The sequence below is a fragment of the Phyllostomus hastatus genome, unplaced genomic scaffold (assembly GCF_019186645.2).
Source record: "Phyllostomus hastatus isolate PE091 unplaced genomic scaffold, TTU_PhHast_1.1 phas_contig_148, whole genome shotgun sequence".
Classification (NCBI taxonomy): domain Eukaryota; kingdom Metazoa; phylum Chordata; class Mammalia; order Chiroptera; family Phyllostomidae; genus Phyllostomus; species Phyllostomus hastatus.
The window spans coordinates 5,419,784-5,443,581 of record NW_025333607.1 but is presented as its reverse complement, the minus strand read 5'-3'; the positions used below and the strand labels follow the sequence as shown (position 1 = coordinate 5,443,581).

At 58.7% G+C, this 23,798-nt stretch overlaps 1 protein-coding gene across 6 annotated transcripts in view; it reads right to left on the bottom strand.

Annotated features, from left to right (window-relative positions):
* Positions 1-14,144: 14,144 nt before the first annotated feature.
* SIPA1L2 (signal induced proliferation associated 1 like 2) overlaps positions 14,145-23,798 on the bottom strand; it is a 186,172-nt gene continuing 176,518 nt past the window's right edge. For 5 of the 6 annotated variants that reach the window (XM_045859564.1, XM_045859583.1, XM_045859571.1 and 2 more), the window contains 4 exons: positions 19,841-19,894; positions 19,186-19,309; positions 18,269-18,350; positions 14,145-15,386 (listed from right to left, as the gene is read on the bottom strand). In XM_045859564.1, the coding sequence (XP_045715520.1) occupies positions 15,240-15,386; positions 18,269-18,350; positions 19,186-19,309; positions 19,841-19,894 (407 nt within the window). In that variant the 3' untranslated portion in view covers positions 14,145-15,239. The remainder of the gene's footprint in view (positions 15,387-18,268; positions 18,351-19,185; positions 19,310-19,840; positions 19,895-23,798) is intronic. The other variant, XM_045859594.1, reaches the window with a different exon arrangement.

The window sequence follows — 23,798 nt, the reverse complement described above, 5'->3', positions numbered from 1 at the left end:
ACGGCAGTCCCAATGCAAACGATCGTCGGCGAACAATGCATCTAGGACAAACACGTTTGTCTGTGGCATTTTCTGAAACGGGGGTGTTTCACAGCTCAGCCCTCGCACGACCACACCGCCGCAGTTCTGTTGCACGGCCACTCGAGCTCACCTCTGTGCTCCTGGTAATCTGTCCCCGGGAGCCAGCACTCGGTGACTGTTCTGTGGCGGCCTCACGGGGACGGGTTTATAATTAGGACCCAGCCTGGGACTTATAATGCCTGTGAGCGCTGCTCTGATAATTAATAGTGACATCTCTGAAAATAGTTGATCAAGAGCCATCTGCTCAGAGTTGTGGCGTCTTGGAAGCCGCAGGCCTGTGGGTGGAGCTGGCCTTCGGAGTTGGAGCAGAGGGGACACAGAGTGGGGACAGAGGGGACAGGACTCGGAGCCCCCAGTTCTAGACCGTGCACCTTTACTGATGCACCTCTTCTCATTCCCTCCGAGCCCCCCAGGGAGGGCAGGGCGACCTAGAGTCCCGAGGAACTGGCTCGAGGAGCCGATCCCCACCTTGGGGGGTGGGGGGGGTGGTTCCGGGAATTAGCGTGTACAATGACTAACATGCTCTGACACAGAGAATTCTCCGAGCTTCTGTCTGTTTTTCCTGCTGATGCTGGTGTTGACAGGCTGCCAAGGTTTGGATGAGCTGTCAGACTCTCCCCTGCCCCCCTACCCCATCCCCGCTCTCCCCCCTCACCCTGTTCATTGGTTTAGTTGAAGTTCCCGGGCCTCATGCTTAGCCGTGGGCCTGGGCCGGAAAGGGGGACCTTTGCTAAATGGTCCACCTAGAAGGGGCGCCTTTCCTGATTCATACGAAGTCCTCAGAGCCAGCAGCTGCCTTGCGAACTGGTGTGAGTCAACCTTCTCCAAGGCCGCACCTCTGCTACCCAGTCCCTGCCCGATGGACACACAGACAGACAGACACACGGAGGATCTCCCCAGAGGCACGAATCAGAAACCCCAGTGCAAGGAGGGGACTCACGGGACATGTGTCGGGCAGGAAGCCCCTCTCCCAGTGCCCCCTCTTGAGCGGCCCCTCTCAGCACTCAGGCCCTCCCCCGAGCGCCCCCTCTGCCAGACTCCCGCCCTTTCCTGTGCTTTGCGCTCAGTGCTCTAGTTACTCACGCGTGAGCCCGGCCTCCCCAGCAGGTCCGGGGACCGGTTCACCTCTGGGTCCTCCCCTTGGTCCAGCCCAGCCAGGGTGCCCAACAGGAGTAACGCTACGAGTGCCGAGTGTCCCCCAGCTCTGCTCTGTGGCGCCGGCTTTTCTGGGCCTGCACTGATCCTCGTGGCCGAGTGGAAAGGGGCTCCGTCCACGCCCCTCCCACCTGGCCAGGCCAACGCCATGGCAATGAGAGACGCTAGAAACACCCACGAGCCTGCTGGGAAACGCTGCTGCTGGCCGGACCTTGCGCCGTCGGGTCCTCACCACACGCCTAGGCTTTGTGCTGTTCCACGCACTCTCCCAGGGAGAAACCGCAGCTCAGAGAGGCCAGCTGGTGCGTCTGGGACACACAGCAGAATCTGGGACTCAGAGTTCTCAGAGCAAACTCCATATATCTCTCCTCTTTTCCTCTTTGAACTGAAGCATTGTTAGTCCGGTTCACATCAAAACTTTTATCGAGCGTCTAGCATATATATGCTAACGATGTGGGTTCAATAATTAATAAGATTTGATTCCTGCGTGTAAATGAAGCTCGCTCATGGATTCCAGCAAAGGAAGATCTCTGAGTGGAAACAATGTAACTTACGAGGCTGGGGAAGGGGTCATCAAACACACAGTCTCCCAGGGGGGCGGGGGTGAGGGGAGGTCCCCTTTCACTAAGGGTCCACGTTCTGCGATCAAAAGCAAGCGGACTTCCCACGGCCCTGCCCACGTCGGGGAGGCGGTCCCCACTCCTGCGGCAGGGCTCCGAGCCGTGTTCACAGGCTGGGGGTGCGGACAGAGCTCGGGCTGCAGCGCTGGGGCCTGCTCGGCTGTGTGCACGGTTGCCCTGGAGAGCTGTCTGGGCGGCTGGCTCTGCTCAGAGCTGGCTGGCTCGGGGGCGGGGGGGAGTGGGGGGAAGACATGCCTGAGCTCCCTCCTCCTGCCCCAGGACACAGGCAGCCGGCAAAGAGGCGGGTAGGGGGCATCCCGGGAGCCCGAGGCCGCAGCCGGCACCTGCTGCTCCTGTGCACCTGAGTCAAGTATGACCTTCAAGGCCTGGGAGCTGTACCGTCCAAGCGGCTCAGGTCAAAAAGATTCCTTCTTGCTTCTCAAAGGAACAGCCAGGCTGCCTTTGGCTCGTCTGCTGGGCTCCAGGCCGTGGGGGAGGACCGGCCTTCGGTGGCTGGGCAGAGCCCCGTGGGAACCCTCCAGAGTCCCCGCGGGTCGTCTCCCTGGAGGGCAGCCCTCCTGGGAGACGCCCTGTTCCCAGGGGCTCCAGGCCGGGCCTGGCCGGGGGTGACAGTGTTTGCCTAGCTGTTCTGTCAGACACTTCCCATTACTGCAAACTTTACCCAGGGAGTCGGTACGCAGAACAAATAGCTACAGGTCTCGTTGGTGCGGTGGGGCCAGCGGCGGAGAAGGACGTCTGAGCCCAGGTCTTAGCTCAGACAGTCGTCCTGGAAGGAGCTGCCAGCCGTTGTCAAGTGCTGGAGGGAGCTAGGGGCTTGGTTGCTAAGAGGTCGGCCACATGGGGCTTCACCGCCCGTCCCCGGCCCCTGCATGCTGGGTGTCGTTCTCATGACCCCTGGGCTCTGGGAAGACCCTGACCGCTGGCCGTTAGCCCGCCGCCCGGGCCTGAGCACCCAGGGAGGGGGCTGGTGGCAGACCGTGCTTGTCCAGGAGCGTGGGGACTGTCTGAACCCCGTGGCCCCTCTCCCAGCATCTCCGCCTGCCTCTGCACTGTAGCAGGCTCTCAGGGACCGCTGACACCCCGCAGGGCCAGCGAGTCAGGAAATGGCCCTTGTGAGCCCTGCTTTTAAACTGTTGTTCGGTTACTCAGACGTGACCACATGCACCTGCCCCAGAGGCTGCCTACGTGCTTTTCTGTCTTTGGGCGAATGAACCAGACCTTGAGCAGAAACCACCCTGGGGGGGAGAGGAAAGCCCGGGGCAGCCTTGGGTGCAGCTGGGCGAGCCTGCCACCGACCAGCGCACAGGGCTCTGGGCTGTGAAACTCAGCTCCTGTCTCCATGTCCAGCAGCACAGGGGCAGGACGAAAGGGGTGTGGTTGGGGGGCAGGAAGAGGAAGAGGGCGCAAAGAGCAGCAGAGACCATGTGGGTGGGGACGCATCTCTGGTGAGCCCTGGGCCGCTGCGGTGGGTGGGGGTGGGCCTCGGGGAGACAGGTGAAGGCCCACACATGCCTCCTTTGCCCTCTGGCCCTCACTCCTCTTCCCACCTTCCCGCCTTCCCGCCCCTCACACAGGCAGGAAAAACAGGCTCGATCGCCTTTTCAGTTGGGAAATGAGCGCGTGGAAAGGGGACCACAGAGGACATCACCAACCACCTTTCTGTACTTAGTTTGGGGAATTAGAGAGACTCCTCGGAGGGACAGCTGCATTTGGGAGGCTCGGGGTCCCAGGTGCGTGACGACGCTCTGTCTCTCGAGTCCCTGGTCCACAGACTCGGGTGTGTGTGGGGAGGAGACACACCATGAGGGGTTCTCCGAGGTCTGATGGTTGCCGTCTGACAGAGCTGAGCTCACCCAGGTCCCTCGAACCACACACACTCACGCACAGGTGGCGTTTGCCTGGTCATGCAGCACATTCTCGGGAAGGTGGCGCTGTTGGCTGCAAGGCTGTGAGGTAGCCGGGTTGGGCAAGGCTCCATCCTCTGCCCCGCTCTCTCCTCCCAGAGCCTGGAGAGTCCACCCCACAGCCAAGGGTGGTCAGCAGCCGCCGGGCCAGCATGTGAGATCCGGCCTGGAGAAGGGAGAACCAGGAGCTGGCCCGGGAGGACCCTCCGTCTCAGGTTCTCCCAACCTGCAGACATCCCTCCCTGCGCACCTGAGCAGGCAGGGCCACTCGGGGCTCCAGCAGCAGAAGCAGCTCCAGACGAGAAGCTCGGGAAGTTCCTGCAGAGGAGCTGGCTGGGCCATGCTCGGGGCATCGGGGTACCGGCTGTCCCGCAGCCCGAGCCCCCCCCCCCCCAGTGTGGATGTCACTGAGGGGCCGTCCCTGAAGCAGCAGAAGCAGGAAGCAGCCTGCTGGTGGCTCCCTGGGCTCCGGAGGGACACGGCTGGAAACCGGTTCTGGACACCTGCCGGAGGAGCCAGGCCCAGGCCCTGGATCGCTCTTGTTTTGCTGGGTTTCAACACTCCACACTCGGAGAGGGGAGCGAATGTTCTCGCTGCAGGCGTTTACTTTGGCAGGGAGGCTGCTGGCACCCTTAGCGTGAGCTGGTCCCTGGCTGGGCAAGTGCATGCTGGGCTCCTCGGCGCCCAGGTTCACGGCTCCGGGGACGCTGCAGGCCGCTCTGCCCCTGAGGTTCGCAGGGCACCTGTGTCTGCGTCCCCACTGAAGCACTGGATATTCTAGGAGGACAGGGAGGGAGCACCCACCGCCCAGAGTCTCCCTGTGCCCCCTCCCAGGCCCAGCCTCCCCTCGTCCCCCCCAGCTCCGAGTGGCCCAGGCAGGGTGGGGTCAGTGGGGTGCTCGGTGACAGGGGTGGGGGCCAGGAGCAGTGATGCTGTGCCATTCTACTGCCTGGGGTTCCCACATAACAAGGTGCCCTGTGCCCTCGGGTTTCTGCCGCTGATGCCCATCAAGCCCCAGGGGGCAACGGGCGGGCTGACTCAGAACTGTCTGCCCCGGAGTGTGGTTCCCACGGGTGCTGTCCGTGCAACTTGAAGGCCCCGTCCCTGCCGAGGCACCTGTGGTTGGAAGGGAGACATGTCAGCGCATCCTCTCGGTGCACAGAGCGGAAGTTGTCACCACACGACCACCCGCACTGTCGGTCTGCTTCCCGCACTGGCAGAGTGCAGTGATACTCTCTTCACTCTCACAGTTGCTCTCTCATCTTTCTCCTGGCGCTCTAGGACAGCGGGTCTTGTCTCTGCTCTTCTCTAAGCAACAAGGCGGAAGCTGAAACTCCATGATGGTAGAGTGAGGACCGGGTATCTGCTGTCACCTCCTCCTGGTGTATCCTTTTGAGTCGCGTGTCCTCTGCTGATGAGAGTGTCTCGCCCACGGAACACCAGCTCCTTAGAGACTGACCCAGGCTATATTCCCAGCACCCTGCATGGTGTCTGTTGCTTGACAGGCATTTGAAACAGTGTCCCGGGGGGAAGGAGCCGGGTGGGGGGCTGAGAATGGGGAGGGGATGAAGACGGGGTGGGAAGGAAGCGGGTGTTATCAGTAGGGAGGTCAGGAGTCATGTCACTGTGGGATAGGAGCAATTCGCGTCAGTCTGGGGACAGAGCACGAAGCTGTACTTGTGACTATTCTCTGTTGATTATCTGTGTCCTGGATTCTGCTGAGAAAAACACCCTGAAACGAGATTCCTTTCCTTCTGGAGTTTTCTGATCCTGGAAAGTAGTTCTAGGCCCCAGTGTCCCCCTTAGGAAGAGCAGGCTGTGGCCACTGGGCTCTGCCCAGCTGCCACCCAGGGGGAAACTGGGCCGGGCTTCTCCGTCTCCCGCCTCCTCAGGCAGGCTCTGCCCCTCCTGACCGCGACACGCACAGGCCTGCGGTGAAGCCCGGCAGGGATGGGGGTTGGTGGCGGTGGGGAGGTTTTACACCCTGTCCCGGCAACTGTTTAAGGTAATTGACCTCTTACCACCAGACGAGAGCCACGCCCCAGGCAGGGGCACCAGCCAAGATCACGGGAATTCACGATCCCCTGGCGCTCCCTGCCCAGGCTGGGCCTCGGGCAGGAAGGGGCCGTTGGAGGAGCAGGAGGCTGAACTCCGCCCTCTGCCCCTGCAGCCCAAGGACACAGAGGGAGGTTCCCAGCTCCTGCAAGCAAGTGTGGCCACACAGGAGTTCTGTGAACATGCTAGCAGATGTCTTCATTAGCCTTTAGAGAACTGCTAATGGCACCGGTTAACCACGACCTTCCCAGGTAAAGGTCCTCACCCGTGGTGAGTCAATGTCAATTCCCAGGGGAGGCTCTGCGGGCCAGTGCGGACCTGACCCAAGGCACTGACGCCACAGGGCACTGGGCGGTGCTGCAGGCACCTGTGATGTGCTGATGCAGTGGGGGGAGGGACAGAGAGCCCCGAATCCGGCCCATCCTACCCCTGTGCCTTCCTGGTGCTCAGGTGTTGGGAGGCCGGGTGGAAACGACGGTGGGAGCCAGGTGTGAGCAGGACCAATCGGGTTGAGTTGACGATTTCAGAACACATAAAAATTTGTGTTTCCCCAATAATTCCTCATCCCAAAAGGATCGAATGCTTTCTTATTTTTGCTTCTCAGCCTTGACTGCCCTGACTTGACCGAGATTCACCAAATCTCTGAGTAAATTAAGATATCCTTGCCTGAAGCACAAATAGCGCCCTGAATTCACAAGCACACCAGTTCCTGTTGAGACGGCCACGTTGAGAACAGTCCGCCTGAGTTTCCCAGCCCCTGTCCCCCAAAGATGCAGCCTTCTCTTCTGCGAGGTGGAGGGGTCGGCTGGTCCCCACTCGGGGGTTCCTCTCCCCGCTCCCTCCCCACCCCGGTCAGCACAGGGCCTTCTCATCATGACCCTGTTCTCTCCAGAAGCAATTCCTTGCCCCGTGGTTTTCCAGGCTTCTGACCCTCCAGCCGCCAGAAGGTGTGTGTCTCTTACCCTTTCCCCCGCTGCCCTGGCCCCTGATCTGCTCAGCTCATCCGACCTCTCAATCCTACCAGATGCCGCAGCTGATGAAATTTGGGGCCTGAAGTGAGCATTTCAGAATCCCTCTTCCCCCCTCATCTATGTATTCATTACCTAATCAGTCACTCTCCAGAGAGGCGTCCTTCCCCCACCGCTCCTCCTGCGGGCCTTCCGAGCAAAGCCCCTCGGAGTGATCGATGTCCCTTCTCGCTGCATTGGCGGCGACTGGCCCAAGGCTGGCTGCTGTGTGACCCAGAGGGCCCTGCCGTGGCGTTTGGGACCTTCCTGTGCTCGTTTCGACCAGTGTCTCTTTGGGGGGACATTAAACTTCCTGGTTTCTCTGAGCTTGTCCATCTCCAGTCCCCACACACTAGCCCATTCAGGTCCCCATCCCTGTCCTTTTCAAAGGAGTTACTTATTTTCAACTGTGGTGAAATACATATAAAGTATCTTAACCATGTGTACGTGTACAGTTGTGGCATGAAGTCCATCTGCAATGTCCGTGTGTGACCATCCCCCCTGCCCCCTGTGCCCCTCGTCCATCCCCAGAACTGTCTCCTCTCCCCAAACCAAAATTCCGCTCCCGTTAACCCACCGCTCCTCGCCCATCCCCTGCCCCTGGCCCTTGGCGACCACCGGTCCCGTCTCTGTGAACCTGACTACTCCAGGGCCCACGTATGCACGGAACCACACAGCAGCTGTCCTTTTGTGACTGGCTTTCACTCAGCATAACGTCTTTCGGTTTCATCCACGCTGTAGATCGTGTCCCAGCCTCCCTCCTTTTGCAGACTGGGTAAAGTTCCATTATATGATGGCCCCATTCCATTTAGCCATCCATCCATCCACCCATCCACCCACCCATCCATCCACCCATCCACCCACCCATCTACCCACTCATCCATCCACCCATCCACCCACCCATCCATCCATCCTTCCTTCCATCCATCCATCCACCCACCCATCCACCCACCCATCCACCCATCCACCCACCCATCCATCCACCCACCCACCCATCCATCCATCCATCCTTCCATCCATCCATCCACCCACCCATCCACCCATCCTTCCATCCATCCTTCCTTCCACCCATCCATCCACCATCCTTCCTTCCATCCATCCACCCATCCTTCCATCTACCCATCCTTCCATCCATCCTTCCTTCCACCCATCCACCCATCCATCCTTCCATCCATCCTTCCTTCCTTCCATCCATCCATCCATCCATCCACCCATCCATCCACCCACTCACCCATCCATCCATCCTTCCTTCCATCCATCCACTCATCCTTCCATCCATCCTTCCTTTCACCCATCCATCCACCCACCCATCCATCCATCCATCCATCCACCCATCCATCCATCCATCCTTCCATCCATCCATCCATCCATCCACCCACCCATCCACCCATCCACCCACCCATCCATCCATCCATCCATCCATCCTTCTATCCATCCATCCTTGGACACCGGGGCTGCTCCTGGCTTTTGGCTACTCTGGATAACGCTGCTGCTCAAGTATCTGAGTCTCTGATTTCAATTCATTTGGGGTAACGACCAGGAATGGAGCTGCGGGGTCGTATGTAGCGCTACATTTCATTTTTTAGGGGCCGCCATGCTGTTTTCCACAGTGGCTGCTCCACCTAACATCCCCATCGATGGCGCAGAAGAGTCCAATTTCTATGTGTTCTCACCGACACCTGTCCCTCCTCAATTTTTTTTTCTTTTAAAGATTTCGTTTATTTATTTTTAGAGAGAGGGGAAGGGAGAAAGAGGGAGAGAAACATCAATGAGTTAGTTGCTTCTTGTACGCATCTTGACTGGGACCGAATCCACAAGCCAGGCATGTGCCCTGACTGGGAATCGAACCAGTGACCTTTCACTTTGCGGGATGACCCCCCAACCCACTGAGCCACACTGGCCAGGGGATGCCTCTTAATGTATGACACAGTTCATCACGAGGCATAGCCAAGGAGGGAACCAGGCCAGCGTGACGACCTCTCGGAGGAGGCTACAGGGGTGAGGTTTCTGTGAAACCTCAACCTCAGGGATGAGCCGAGAGTTGTTTGTGGCAGGAGAGCTGGATAAGAAAAAGCGTTCAAGCAAGAATAGTGAACACAGCCCTATACATTGGCAAATACTTTGTAAGTAAAAAGTGCACCTGTACGTTCAGCTCACACCCACTGATAGTGTATTTCTGCGGTGGAACCCAGTTCCTGCGGCCAAGTTGGTTCCACAGGACAAGAGAAGGCAGGACCCTTGCAGACACCCTTCCATATACGGCAGCGTTCTGAGACGACTTTTGGACAGATGTCCCCGTAGGAAATCAGTGTCACTGGCGGGAGTCATCACCACACAAACGGTGACCCAGGGGTGAATCGGGGAAGCCAAGTTCAGTTCAATGTTAGGAATCAGAGCCAGTCACTTGAGTGGCTCTTGCTCTGAAAGGACAGTGCATAACCATCTGTTCTGGGGAGAAACACCCCATTTCAGAGCTCACCTCTACAACGGGGCCAGAAGGAGTTGGGTGGCCAGCAGACGGCAGTCTCCGTGAATGGGCCCCCGCCCAGCCTCCCTCCACGTGCTCCCCTCGCCCACTCAGACATGAGAGGGTGCTGTTGGCGGAACGAGGGCCTTCGGATAGTGCAAGAGTAACAACCAAACGGCCCGGTGGGAGTCGGGCCGCCTTCGGTGCCCAGGACGCACCTCTCCGACGCGGGGCAGGCCTGCCGGTGTTCGCAATGCCGTCTGCGGTCTGTACTCAGGGAAGTGGGGTTGGGGGTCTTAGCCTGTTTGGCAAGCCCCCAGCCCAGATGGGGCTCTGTGATGACTTCTATCTACAAGGTGTTTAATCAGATCCTAGGAGGGCATGCGACTCCATGGTTAATTATTCCAATGCGAGGCGTGTTCAGCTGCATTCTGCTCTGTTTGCTGTCAGTGGTCACGGTCCTGGGGAAGGGGGCAGGACCCTGCTGCCCAGGCCCAGTTTATGCTGCACACAGAGACAGGAGACTCCGGGGCTGGGTGAGTCCACTGGGTAATTCACTGAGATGCCCCCACTGATGCCCCCTCTGCGCATGGCCTTCCTTCCTCAGGAGGCTGGCGGGGCAGCGCATTTTAAAGCGACGGACACGCTGACACCAGTGCCCACGGGCTGATCTGATGGACGGGTCTGGGTGGCCAGGACACAGCCATCCAGCCCTTAACCGTGTCCTCTGATAACCAGCTAGTCCAGCCCCAGAGGACATTTGCATGTCAAAAGGGGCTGGTTATTTCTCACTTGCTCTTTCGCAAAACCAAGCTGCTCTGCACATCTTTGGTGGGTCTGGTGTCAGGGAGGGAAGAGAGGTCAGTCGTTTTCAGTCTGCAGATGCTAATAGTGGTACCGAAGCTTTGTAAGGATTTAGGGGGGTGATGCATTTTCTGATATTAGGGGAGGGCGTATAAAAGACTTTTTAAATAGAAACTTGGAAGTCCCCAAATCTTCTATGTGAAAATGTAAGAATGTCATCTTTGTAGTTGATGCTCATTTAAACCTTTTATGAAATGCATGGAGACTTTCTTTGTGCCTAATCCCTATTATCCGAAGTCAAGAAGCTTGGTCTTTGGGTTAATTCAGAGGTCACCGGTCAGAAACTTAATGCATTCCTCGGGTCTCGGCAGGATCCTTTCCATCTTCCTCTGGTGGGGCAATGCATGCACCCTGGCCTCCTGCCTGCGTCCAACCTTGTGCTGAAGCGAACCCGGTCAACCCTACTCTCTTTCCCGCTGGTATGTCGTGAGCCCGAACTGTGTACCGTGACCCATAGGGGAATGGTTTTATGTGTACATACAAAATCCATGACTGGAACTTCCTGTTTCTTACTAACCAAAGCAAAGCGCCTATAAAAACCATCACCACCTCCCACTCCAACTAGGAAATTCCGAAGAATGCTGGCTTGATTTGGGAGTGTCTGAGATGGCTGAGCAGCCTCTGGGAGTGGGGACCAACAGTGGTGGTGGCCTTTGTCCCTTAGAGAGGTTTGCGCAGACACATTCCACGGTGACGGAGACGGCAGGGGATGGCTTTGCCACAGGCGGTGGCTTGTCGTTGGCGACATACATACCTTTCTTCTTGGTGATGAGAGAATTCATGGGTTGGTCAGTTTAAATTTCATGTCAGTTTCCTCTTTAAACTGGACTTCCAGGTCTCTCAGGTGGATATTTTACATAAAAAGCAAGTGGTTTTAACATTCAAGCAATCCATTACCGACCACAGCGCTAGTTCTTTGTGAAGGATCCACCAAGAGCATTAATCTGTCTTTTTACAGGTATCCCTTTGATCTTCAGTTCTACAGACGAGAAGCTACGGTTTACAGCCTCCCAGGTCTGACGATGACTCCTCGTGAATGATATACAGGGTCGACACTAATAACACCCCTTTTTACTATAAAACCTTTTATTACAAAATCGTAAGCATGTAATTCTGTACCATAACATTATCACACTCAAGCACACTCTATGACATTTTAGGTGAAATGATCAAATTAAAACTAAATTATCACACTCTCATTATTATCCTACCAACTGTGCTCAAGCAGGCCTGCCTTCTGCCACACCCTGTGGCATCAGGTCGTGCCTTTGAACGACACGGCTGCACAGTGGGACCCAGGCATTCCGGAAGGTAAGCTGTGGCATGAGTGGAGGCAGGGTCGGATTGCACACCTTCCCCTACACGTAACTCCTTCTTTTAGAGATAAGCGTGTCCTCTGACACAGAGAATAGCAAGATAAAAGCCTCTAGTGTGTGAATTAACTTTGTCAGATCACTACATGGTTAGAACAAAGCTGCCTGGCTTCCCTCTAAAATAAAAACAATGATTTTCACTGGATACATTCCAGTATTTGGTTTGCAGGCACCATGTCCTCACAGAGTCGGCGACTTGCATTGTGACGAGGGCATCTGTGACCAAGGGCTCGGCGGGACGGCAGGTAGCTCCGCCACATACAGTGTGGGAGCCTGCCAGGGCTTTTCTCCGGCTTGGTGGTGACCGGAAACATCCGGCTGAGAACAAGCTGACCGGGCCAGAATCGTCCGGCTGTGTTCTTTGGCATGGCCCTTTGGAGACTGCCTGGGGAGATGATTTATGGTTTGGCTTGTGCAGACGGAGAAGTATTTCTTCAAGAAAAAAATACTCCCTGGTCTTATCCGCAGGTCTGTCTGCATGAAGAAGGCGGAGGGCTCTCCATTCAGCCAGATGGTGGTCGGATTCCTTCTTTTCTCTGAGCAACACCCCCAACTACCTGCTCAGTTGCCCCGGAAGCAAATGTCTCCGCCTCGGACCGACGAGAGCTGCTCCCCAAGCCTCGCCAGGGAGGTGAGTGGCCAGTGGTCAGGCTCCCACTGAAGGCCAGACAGGCTCCCAGAAACCTGCCTGATGACCAGTCAGCTCGGCCATGGCCCCCGAGTTCGGGGCTCACCCGTGACTCAGCCAACAGCGGTTCTGCGGGCTCTACCTACAGAGAAGTTTTTTAAAAAGCCTCACCTGAGGGCATGTTCTTACTGATTTCAGGGAAAGAGGGAGGGAGGGGGAGAGAGGGAGAGAGAGATGGAGAAACATCGATGGGTTGCCTCTGGTACAGACCCCGAGCAGGGACTGGATCAGCAACCTAGGTACATGCTCTGACCAGGAATCAAACCTGCAGCCTTTCAGTATACAGGGCGATGCCCAGACCAGGCCACAGCGGCCAGGGAGACAAGTAACAGTTTAGGCGACCCACCCCCCTTCCCCCGATCTTCTTCACCACACGGTCATCTGCTGTCTCTAGCCTGGATGGTCTTCCTTTCCCACTTTTATCCCAGAGGTTGCCCCACGAGGCTGGTGGGAGGCCTGCAAGCCAAGAATGGCTCTTCCAGCTTTAAAGGCAGAAACTTGGAATTTAAAAACATGCAGCAGAGACAGTGTGCGACTCCCAAAATATTCCCTGTGCCGTCTGCCGGGCAGCTTGCAGACGCGTCCTCACTGACCTTCTCCTTTAGAGTTAGAACAGTCCCCTAAAACACAGGTCCTAACACACTGATCTCCCGCTCCAGCAGCTGCCTCCCCCTTACAATGACGCGCAGACGGCCCCGCGACCTGCAGGCCGCCCGTGAGCTGGCCCCGACCCATCTCTCCCAACTCTCTCCCCATCGCCAGGCAGGTGTCCTTCCACAGCCTCCACCCCCAGGCACTGGTCCCGGGAAACTTCTCCCCCAGCCCCGGGGCCCACCCCTCCTCCACGCCAGGCCTCCGATGCCCAGAGGTGTCCGAGTGCACCGTCTCCATGGCAGTTGCTCATCCACAGGGGGACTGAGTGCAGGCACCGTCCCATTGGGCTGCTGGGACAGCAGCAGCCTCAGACCAGCCCCTGCCCACAGTGACCACGCAATGTCACGGAGACGCCACTAGTCAAAGGAGCCCCTCTCAGGCCTGTCACATATTGCAATGTCTTCCTGTCTCTGTCGCCACCTGGAACTGTGGGCCCAGCTGGTCTTTGTCACCGTTGGCTCTTCTGCTCCGAGTGCTGGGCCTGGCGTGCAGGGACAGGAAGGGAAGGCAGGGGAAGGCGAGGGCCACCGGGCCCAGTCTCCGACTCCCTGGGGACCCCGCTGCTGAGTGCATTTTGAGGGGGGGGATCGCCTACATCTTTCTGAGAAGCAGCCTTACACAGCCTTGCACCAAGACCCCTGGGGGACAGTCTGGGTATCTTTCAGTCAGCCCCCTCTTGTGCAACCCCCCCCGGGGAGGAACCGCTCTCGGGGTAAACTCGGGAATCACTTTGCCTCCTTAGGGTTCTTGACAGGGTTCCGGTCCTCAGGAGGGTGAGGACCTCGCACCGGAGTGTGGCTCCCCACCCCGTGGCCGCGTTCCAAGTCTTCTTTCTGCCGTACATCTGATTCAAAGGTGCGGCTTGCCCCTTCCTGGGGGTTTTTCAAACTCCTACAACTTTATTGTATTGGGTACTACTTACAAAATTCTAATTTTTAAAATGACAAAAGGCGTTTTTAGTGTGTCACTTCCCCTGGGCCTCAGTTTTCCGAGCTGTGCAATGGGCACGCCCACCACTCCTCTGTGAGGATGTTGCCAGGGCGAGGTGAGACGGATGGGAAGGTCAGGGCGTGACGTCGGGCACGTCGGAGCTGCCGGTAAGTACGGGCTGCTTTTCAAAGTCAGCCCGAGGCTGTGCAAGGCGGCCGAGCAGCACTCAGTAACGACCCTAAGTGACGCGAAGTGAATCCACACACCCCGGGGCTGCTGACACGTCAGACCACAAAAATCCACACTCACTTGGCCACACCGTTACTTACGTGGACTCTTTTAAACATTTATTAAAAAAGCAAAATGTACGTTCGGTTCAAAAAGAACAGTTAAAAATGGTAAAGCAACACGAAGACCTCGTCTCTAGCAGCATCTGGGTGTTACGACAGCATTCCCGCCCTGCGCCTCCGGCTCACCGGGCCGGCCGGCCCAGCCCCGCCCCTCCCAGCTTGCGGCTTCCCACGCCTCTCTGTCGTGGCGCAGGTCACAGCACGTTTATAAAGTTAACGATTTAGGGTTAAATAAGCTTAAATAAGGGTGTTAAATACAGGACACTTCCTCCGAGCCTCTGTACAAAGGTCATTTGGCGTGGTGCACGTGACCCGCGGGCTGGCCACCGGCGCGCAGGAGGGTCCCGGCAGGGGAGCAGCCTTCTCTCCGGAGGAGCGCTGACCACACGAACGTGAGCTAAGACTGAAGTGACTACCGAGTGAGCCATGTACAAGGCATAAGTATCTTTTTTTTTTTAATGAGAACACTGTTAATATTCAGGCACCGTTTGCTTCTGCAAATAAATAAGCCTCTACAGTAACTGCATTCGCACTAGAGTTAAGCACGTCAGTGCCCTGCGGTCCGCGACGCGGCGTCTCTGACGCTGGGCCACGCCCCATTCTTATTGCTAGGATAATGTGGCTGTGGAGATAAAACTACTGTACATCCAGAAAAATAGAGCACCTTTACATTACAGTATATGTCTGATTATTGGGTTTCGGGTTTATTTTACAACGCTAAAGCCCAGACTACGGTGAGCTGCTTGAACGTCTCTACCAGGTCACCTGATACCCAGGAAGTAAAACCCTTCGTGCTGGAGCACTGCTTAGTAGCGTCTACGGGAAAGGTCTACACGGACACCGGGGTTACATTCATCTCGACACGGGAGTTACATTCATCTTCACGCTGGCGCTCCCTCCGCTCACTTGGCGCCCCCGAGAAAGCGCGCGGTCCCCGCCTGCTGGGGGCGCCGGTGCTGACGGGGCGGGGCAGCCAAGACCTCGGGACTAGCCGCGCCCACGCACCAGCACCAGCCGCTTCCCCCATGCGGCCCCTCCGTGGGGACAGCCCCTCGAGGCGGGCGGCCCGGCTAGGACTTTTTGTCGATGGTGTTGAAGAACCACTCGGTGAACTTGCGCAGCTGGGCGGCGGCCGTCTGGGACTCCTCCTGCAGCCGCCGGTTGTCCTGTCGCAGGTGCTGCACCTCGGCCTGCAGGACCGCCTTGTCCTGCTTCTCCTGCGAGGGCAGAAACAGGCGCGTCACTGGGCACGTGGATGCGGCCTGAGTCCTCCCCCTTACTCCCTGCGTCTGCGCCCCCCCGCACCGAGCGGTGGGTAAACCAGTCGGCACAACCCTGCAGCTCAGCCCACGTGGCTCCCGATGGGAGTCAGGGTGGCTGTGACGTAGAAAGGTTCCGATCACGGTTTAGATTGCCCTCCATCCGGAACTGGGGGCTGATGACAGTTTACAAGCAATGTCCTTGGACTGAAGGCACAGCTCTGGCCGAACTCCCTAACCGCCCCAAACCGGTGCGGATGCAGCTGCTGGTCCCGGGCGTGTCCGTAATGGAACGAGCACTCGGGCCGCCCAGCACACCTCAGAGCTGCCCACCCCGGTGCGCTCCCAGCGATGACCTCCAGAGGCGGCCATTGAAAAGTATTTAGGAGTAATCAAGATTTTTCAGAAGAATTGCACCTGGAGTTTCCAATACACAGTGACAAAACATGCACAACGATAGCTTTAGTTCCCAAAAGCTCCAAGGGACGTCTTGCGCCCGAGAGAAGGGCACTGTCGGTCGTAACCGCTGCTTTTGGGGGGGATCTGACCTGACCGCTCCGTCAGCAGGCGCCACTGCAGCCTGCGTGTGGGCAGGGGTGTGGGGGAGCCGGCGGCAGTGGCCTCTTCGGGACACTCTCTGCGCCCTTGGCTGTCCAGCACTGCCCTCGCCTCCGTTTCCTGCCTTCCCCCCCCCCCCAGCTGACGACCACCTGCCCCACCACTGCACTAGAAGACCCCCGCCAGGAGGGGAGGTTTCCCTTAGAGCCGACTCCCCCCGCCCCCGGGGACCAACCTCAGTCCACCCGCGCCCTCGCTCTCAGTCCCTGCCAGAGAGAGGGTCACGCGCCCTTGCTCCCCATCTCGGGGCCTCCCCTTCCCAGCAGAGTCAGGACGCCCCTGCGTGCCTGCCGTGACTCAGCTGCCCACCCCCTCTCCGAGACGCCCGCCCCTTCGCTGTGACCCCTGGGACTCCCACGCTGTCCCTGAAACCTTCTGAACTCTCGGCCTCTTTCCTGTAACATCCCGGAGTCTTCACACTGTAAACGAGCCTGGTTCTCCGAGGACAGTCCCCGCCCTGTGGCTGCCCCGGAGCGCCCAGGCCTGGAGGTCCAACGGGGACACCACGTGGCCCTGGCTGCCCCACACAGGTGGCTGCTCCTCCCGAGACTCCCCGCTTCTCCCAGAAGCGTGACATCAGGTTGTAAGACCCGTGACACCCACTCACCGCAACCATCTGTGCTCCCGTCATTAATGGCAGATTCTGGAACACCTCCCCGCCCCCCGCCTCCCCCGCCCCGTGTTATGTCTGCTGGTGATTTCAAAACCCAGCTCAGTCTCTGCATCACCTCCTTCCTGCTGCGTGGAATCCCCTCTCCGGTGGCCATACCTGCACCCTGCTGTCCAGACCACTGCTTAGCTTCAAGCCCCGCCCCCTCACTCCTCCAAAACCCCTCCTCCTCAAACCTGCCAACCCGCCCTAACTTTCACTGCCCATCAACACCCCTGCCGTGAGTTCCTCCTCCCCCTCCATGCCTCCCGCTCTGACCCTGGGTCCCTCGTTGTATCACATCCTGTACTCCTCCCCCAGGGTCCTTGTCTCTCGCTCCTCATTGTAGTTTCCTGTCTGAACGCTAAAACTGGCTAACTTCCACTCCCAGCCAGTGTAGCCTACAGCTGGAGACGGGGTGGCTGGGACTGCTCCACTACCAGCTCTGAAAGTTCTGTGTCCTCAGAAACCTCCCCTTCCTTCCAGGCAAACCGAGACCATTGTCCGTCCAGCCTGGAGAAAAACGGTACTGTCAGGAGATGTCATTAGCGTAGGCTGCAAGTTCAAATGCACCCCTGGCTTTGCTTGGCAAACCTGCCAACTACGCCCCATCCACTTGGCCTCTGTCAGCAGCTTATCCTCCATCCTGAAACATTCTTCCCACCACTGAGCTTAGGACGGAGAAAGCAATGACCAGGGAACCCTGTCAACCTGTCTGGGTCTGGACTGCATGTTTAAGGGGGGTGTATGCATGGGTTCACACATACACATGCATACACACATGTACACATGCACAGGCTCTGCTCGGGTGACCACGTAGGAGCTGTCCCTACTCGGACCCCAGGCCAGCTCCCTCCCTGTGCTCTTCACCCTGGACCAGGCCTCCCCTCTCGCTGCATCCTCGCTGTGACTTCCTTCCCCACTAGGCCTTCGCCATTGACACTTATGCCCGCTGTGACTTCCCCTAACAGACAGCAGGACCACAGTGAGAACCCCTTCCTGGGACAGCGCCCCGCCTGCCATGTCCTCCAGCTGCCACTCCCTCCAGCTGCCACTCCACCCGCAGCACCAGACCGGGCTCAGCAGACAGGTGGGGGTCCTCTCGCTTCCACGGCCCAGCACGGGCAGGCTGACACAGGGGCAGGCTGACACATGGGCAGGCTGAGGGGCGGAGCACGGCTGCGGAAGTGGTGAGGGGCCTCAGTGGGACTCGGCAGCTCCGGAAGGCTGGGCTTTCTGGCCACAAGTAACGCCCCTGGGGTCTGCTCACTCTAGAGGGTGCGACCGGCCACTCGCTGAGCCCGCACCGATCAGCCCACCTTGTGCGCGCCTCGCTCGGGGGTCTGGCCACCCAGAGGGCGCCCCTCGGTTAGTCCTCCTGCCTCCCCCCACCACGATGGTGCAGACTAGCTGCAGGCCAGACTACGGACAGAGACCTAGGAGTCCCCATGTCTGTTTACTGTTGGGGGCGGACGGGTGGCTACCTTGGTGTTTAGCTCTGGTAGGTGTGAGGCGCTGGCTGTGTAAGAGAGAGTTCTGGTTACGGCTTCTAACAGGTGGATGATGGCCTTACCTTCCGCAGGTCGGTCTGCAGCTGCCGGAGAATCAGCTCCAGCTGATTGACTTTGCCCGTCAGCGTGGATGGGGACCGCTCCCTGCAAATCGGGACAGAATTCGAGAGATTCCAGAGCACTGAAGTCAAAACGTTTCCGTCAGTATTTCTGCTCATTAGGTTTTACTCTCAAGTCACTGTGTGTGCTTGGAGCCCAGCAAGGAAATAGATAACACCACAGCGGGCAGGAGAGCGGGCGCACCGCTGCTGTGCTGGAACCACCCCCTCCCTGCCCGAGCGCTACTGAGGCACACACGCTGGTAAGGAAACAACAGAAGGGCCACCTCACTCAGTGCAGTGGGGACTGCACAGACCCGAATGCAGTGCTGGGAACCAGCACTATAGACCCGGTTCCCCTAATCTGCCTTCCTTTGTCATCGTCAAGGTGAGCGTGCAAGTCGGCGGTCACTCAAGTTCACACAGAGGCTGGAATCAGGAACGAATGATACAGGACACGCTCAGTGGAACGTGCGAGGCTGGGTCGAGGAGCAGGGTGGACACATGTCCTTGGCAGATCGCCCGTCGGGCGGAAGGCTCATCGGTGAGGTGCCCCTGTCCGGTGCTGTCACGGTAATTAGGTGGCAGGGGCGGACCCTGGCCCACACCCTCCCTCTTGGCAGGGACGCCGCACACCGTGGCATGGCCTGTGCATCCTGGTGGGCAGGACCCGCCCACGGGACAGAGCGGCTGTGCTGCTACACCCTGTCCACCCCAGCAAGGCAGGAGCGGGTCAGTCCCGCCCTGACCCTTCTCTGGGTTCTGAGGGACCAGGGATGCCCCCGTGATTGTGGTCTCCTGGCTGTCTGCAGCTAGCTGATCCCTGTCACTCCCGGGGGCTCGGGGCAGCGGGAGGCAGGGGGCCCACAGGGCTCACGTACCCGGCTGCGTCCAGGAAGTCCTTGTCGCTGCCTGGGTCGACACACAGAGGCAGCTCCTGGGCGCCCTCCAGGACTGGTGCGTGCTGCATGTCTGTCAGGGTGCAGAAGGACGCCACTCTCTGGTCTGGGCGGGGAGACACACAGAAGGGGGGGTTGGGAACGGCTCCAAGGCCACAGAACGGCGCTTTGCGGGAACGAGTGCGGCAGTCACGTAAAACCTCCCCTTACCCCCAAACCAATCCACAAGACAAAGAGAAACAGACGCAGGCAAGCTGCTGGCAGTCAGGAAGCAGTCACCGGCCGGCCCCCGGGGCTGCATGGCACATGCACGTCGCAGCCTCGGCCCATCAGCAGACACTGGGCGGGCTGCAGCCACCGCGTGTTCTCCTCTCCGCGCCCCGACACACGCCAAAGCGCCGGTGGCACCCGAACTAACAGTGCTGGATGATGGCGTGGCTGATCCACAGGCCCCAGGAGATGACCTCTCCGCCAGCTGCCCAACCCGGGGAGCACCCTAGAGACACAGCAGCCGGGACACGTCTCCCCTGGGCGCACCCAGCCCTCCGAGCACCAGTGACCATGCAGACGTGCAGACACACGACACAGAGAGAAGGGCACAGACCACCGCAAGCCCGCGGCCAGCCCAGACAGTCACCTAGATAGGGCATGTGCTGATAGAGCAGACCGAGTTCTTCGTCTGAGTCAAGACCTGGAATAAGATTTAGAATTCTCCTGTGAACGGCGTGTCCCTGGGCCCCTGGGAGCCCCTGAGGCCCCCGTAAGGCTTAGGTAATGGGGTCCCGTGGGTCCAGCTCGTGTGCACTTGTATGGGTGTGTGTGCACGTGTGTACACATCTGCACATGTATGTGTTCTCCCACATCAGGAGTAGCAGAGAGCCATTGGTGTGCCATGGCAAGCAGCGTGGTTAGACCGTGCATTTCACATGTAGTGGCCCCGGCTGGATGCAAGGCTGTCGGCTACACAGACACAAGGGGTGTGCTACGCGCTTGCCAATCCAACAGGAAGACGGCGTGACCACTGAGGGTTTGCTTAAATAACCCACGCCGGGAACGCAGGCAGCGGTGGCAGGAGATCAGCTCCGTGATGTCGCTGGAAGCCGAAGAGGGCGCCCCAGGGGCCCAGCAGTGACTGTGATCAGTGGGACCACCGGTCTCGTCTGAGCCCAGGGCCACTTCTACTCCCGGCACCAGTGACTCCGGTCAGTGACGCAGGCCCGAGGCAGGAAAGGGGACAAACTATTCTCCTGAACGGGCACGGGGTCGGCCCAGCTCTGGACCCGAACCCCCTCCAGAGACGCTGCCTGGCACGCAGAACCACGTCCTGCATCTGAACAAAGTGGAGGTGAGAGCGAGGACGAGTTAGTGATCCACACCCCCGCCCCCCACTTCCCGGTGTCTCTGTGCCCTGCGCCTGAGCAGGCGTCTGCGTCCACAGTGGGACTCCGAGGGGCAGAGCAGGTGCATTTACACGGCAGCACCTTTTTCATACGATTTGATCAATGGCTGAGAAGCTCCAAGGGGTCCCCGTCGGGGTGGGGCTCTGTTCTTAATTTATCCCACGGTCTCCCACTGGCTGTCAGATCTGCCTTCTAATGAGGCTACCTGCCTGGCTGTTTATGGAGGGTCAGGCACGTCCCGTTAATTGGGAAGGACGTCGGTGGCGGAGGCCGGCAGGAGTGCAGGGGGGGCACGAGGCTGGCATGGGCACGGGGCTGGAGCGCCCAGCAGGGGCCGGGCCCCCGGGAGCTGCTCGGAGCACGCACGGGGCTAGGGCTCGCAGAGCACGTCCTCCCGCCTCGCACCCCGCGTTCCTACGTCACACCTGCCACAGGTGCGCGGCTGTCCTTCCGCCAACACTTCCGTGAAGCTCTCAGGACGCCCTCCGCACCTCCCGTCTTCTCCTAGGTGACAAACGTTCTACAACCAGACGCCCCGAGACAATCTGTCCCCAGTTTGGTTCTGCACACGACAAAATGATCTGTAACTGGAGTAAGACTAATGGCAAACTTTGGCCGCTGCCTACTCGCCCCCAGGACTGGCTGTGACGGCGCAGCGGGGCAGGAATGACAGGCGGGCGTCCTGGTGGGGGGCGAGCAGCTCCAGGGAGGGCTGAGCGGGGCCTGGGCTGCCACCGCGCCCAAGGTCGCCCTCTGCTCTGTCATGGCTTCAAATAAGGAGCACCTCAGGCTTAAAAAACAAAACAAAACAACAGCAGCAGCAGCTGTATTTTTATTCCACGGTGAGTTAAACGACTGGGGGGAAAATGCCAAAACAAGATGGTTTTCTCACGTGTGAACAGAGTCCCAGGGCCTCGTCCCCACTTTACGAGACCTGGTGACGACTCGCCGAGCTCCTCCTGTCTCTGAGATGTGTGATGGCCCAGCACTAACACCTGGGTGGAAATGTCCTTGCTTCCTCCACCCGCTTCCACCTCATTCCACAGACTGCCCCACATCTGACGTGAACGGAACTTGCTACCGGCCGTCACTCCAACATCCCTCGGGGAGCAACCCCGAAGGCCCAGGGTCGGGAGCAAGGAAGCCAGAGAGGGGGTCCTGTCAGCAGCGTGTTTCCACGGGGAGGGTCCCACTCGGGGGCCTGGAAAGCCTGGGAGGTGGAGACGCACCCAGAATGGGGTTTGATTAGGACCACGCACCCAACGGCTCTGTCGAGTGGCCAATCTCGCCGACAGCTTCCTGGGGAAGCTTTATTCCCCCGCGGTGGATTTCCGTGGTGATAAATATTCAGTGACTCGGTAATTACTGACAGGGGACCAAATGGCGCCGACAAAACGGCAAGGAGGGAGAGGCGTGGGTGGGCGGGCTACATGTAAACAGCGAGGCGAGGTGACAGCCGCCCGCCCTTGGAGCAGGTGCACGTCCCCACTCCTTCCCGTGGAGTCCGTCTGGCTGTGTGGGGGGTGCGGGGGCAGGACGGGAGGCACGGCTCAGGCCGGAAACAGTCCGTCCCCTCGAACAGCGTTTCTGTGAGGCCTGGTTTACCATCAGTTTCTCATTCGAGTGCACTGAGCACCGAAAAGAGGGAGAACCGTCAACAGGTGATTCCGTATCAATCTAGAGCCACGATGGCAAAGCAGCAGCCTGCCAGGCATCCCCAGGACCCCGGCCAGGCCTCGGGGTGCGGGCGGAGAGTCCACGGCCACTGGTCACGTCCCCCCAGGGCGGCCCGTGAGCCGTGGACACCGGGCCAGCCCGAGGCTCCCTTAACCTGAACGCATGCCCACAAACACAGCTGCCCTGGTAGGTCTCTGCCGCACCCGCGAATTACAGGGACGCTGGGGCCTTAACCGCCTTCAGGAAACCAGAGGTTCTGGTTCTGACTGTGGCAAGCTGCCTGAAGTGACCACCAGGGAAGAAAGACAAAGGCTACACTGCACTTCAGACGTGAAACGCCTGGGTGCAGGCCTCTCGCAGCCGGTGGATGAACAGAGACGGAACGGTCTGGAACCTGCCTCTGAGCAAGAAAGCACACGAGCTGTGGACTTGCTCTTCATTTAACATCCAACCCCTGCTCCTGGCTTGAAACAACCGCCCTGCTTTTGAGGTAATTTAAGTCAGCTCAGTGTATTAAATTAACTGCATTCTTCAGCTAAGGAGCTGTCCCATTTCTCTCTCTTCTCATCATCTACTCATCATTTTCCCTCGGGAGTGACACACGATGCCCCGTGTTTGTGCGTGTGCGCACAACGCAGGCATGCTCTCACTACACTCTGAGGAGCCCAGGGCATGTAGAACGTGGCGAGTTAAAAGTGCAAACTCCCGTGTTTCCAGGAAACACGCCTACGTGGGCGGTGTCGGTCCTGTCGTGGTGCCTGACGAGGGTTCACGCTCGCCCACTCCCACGGAAGGTGGCACCAGCACAACCGGGACGAAGAGCCGGCCCCAGAGGGCAGGGCAGGCTCCCTGCGACCCCTGAACTCCAGTCACCCATCTGTGATTTCGCCTCGGGGGCCTGTGTTCCCTCGGAAGAGCACCGCCCACTCCATGAGTGCTCGAGAACAAGCCAGCTGCCCGCTTCCAGTAGATCGCTAAGTCAGAACACTACGGGCAAGCCCAGAAACTCTCCAAGTGGCGCCGCTCCCCTGCCCTGCATCCCGGTGGGCCCCGGAGCCCGTGCTTCTGGCTGCGCGTGCTCCCTCCACCGCACTCCAGGGTGGGACCTCGTACGCGTGTTACTCAGAACACCCACACCTCTCATCAGTCTACCTAATAAAAATAATAATGATGGGCTCCGCGCAGGTGACAGTGTGATGGCTGCACTGTCCTGCACAGATCGTCAGTTTTATTTAGGAGTTCCAATCTGCAAAGGGCCACCTCTCACCTCCGCTGACCCAGAGGACTGCACGCGCTGAAGCGGCCCGGACCCTGAGCCCACCGGGTGTCCCTGCTCACTGCCCCGGAGCAGGGGGCTCGGCCCAGGCGGGAGGGCACCACGCGCTTCGCTCCCCCCTCCCTCACAGACCTGGAAGGCGCTCTCAACCTCCTGACATTGGTTTTCTGGGTAGAGTTTGGTTATATAGCTGTTCACTTATTAATTACATTTTAATAATGCTGTACAGTATTTCTCTATTG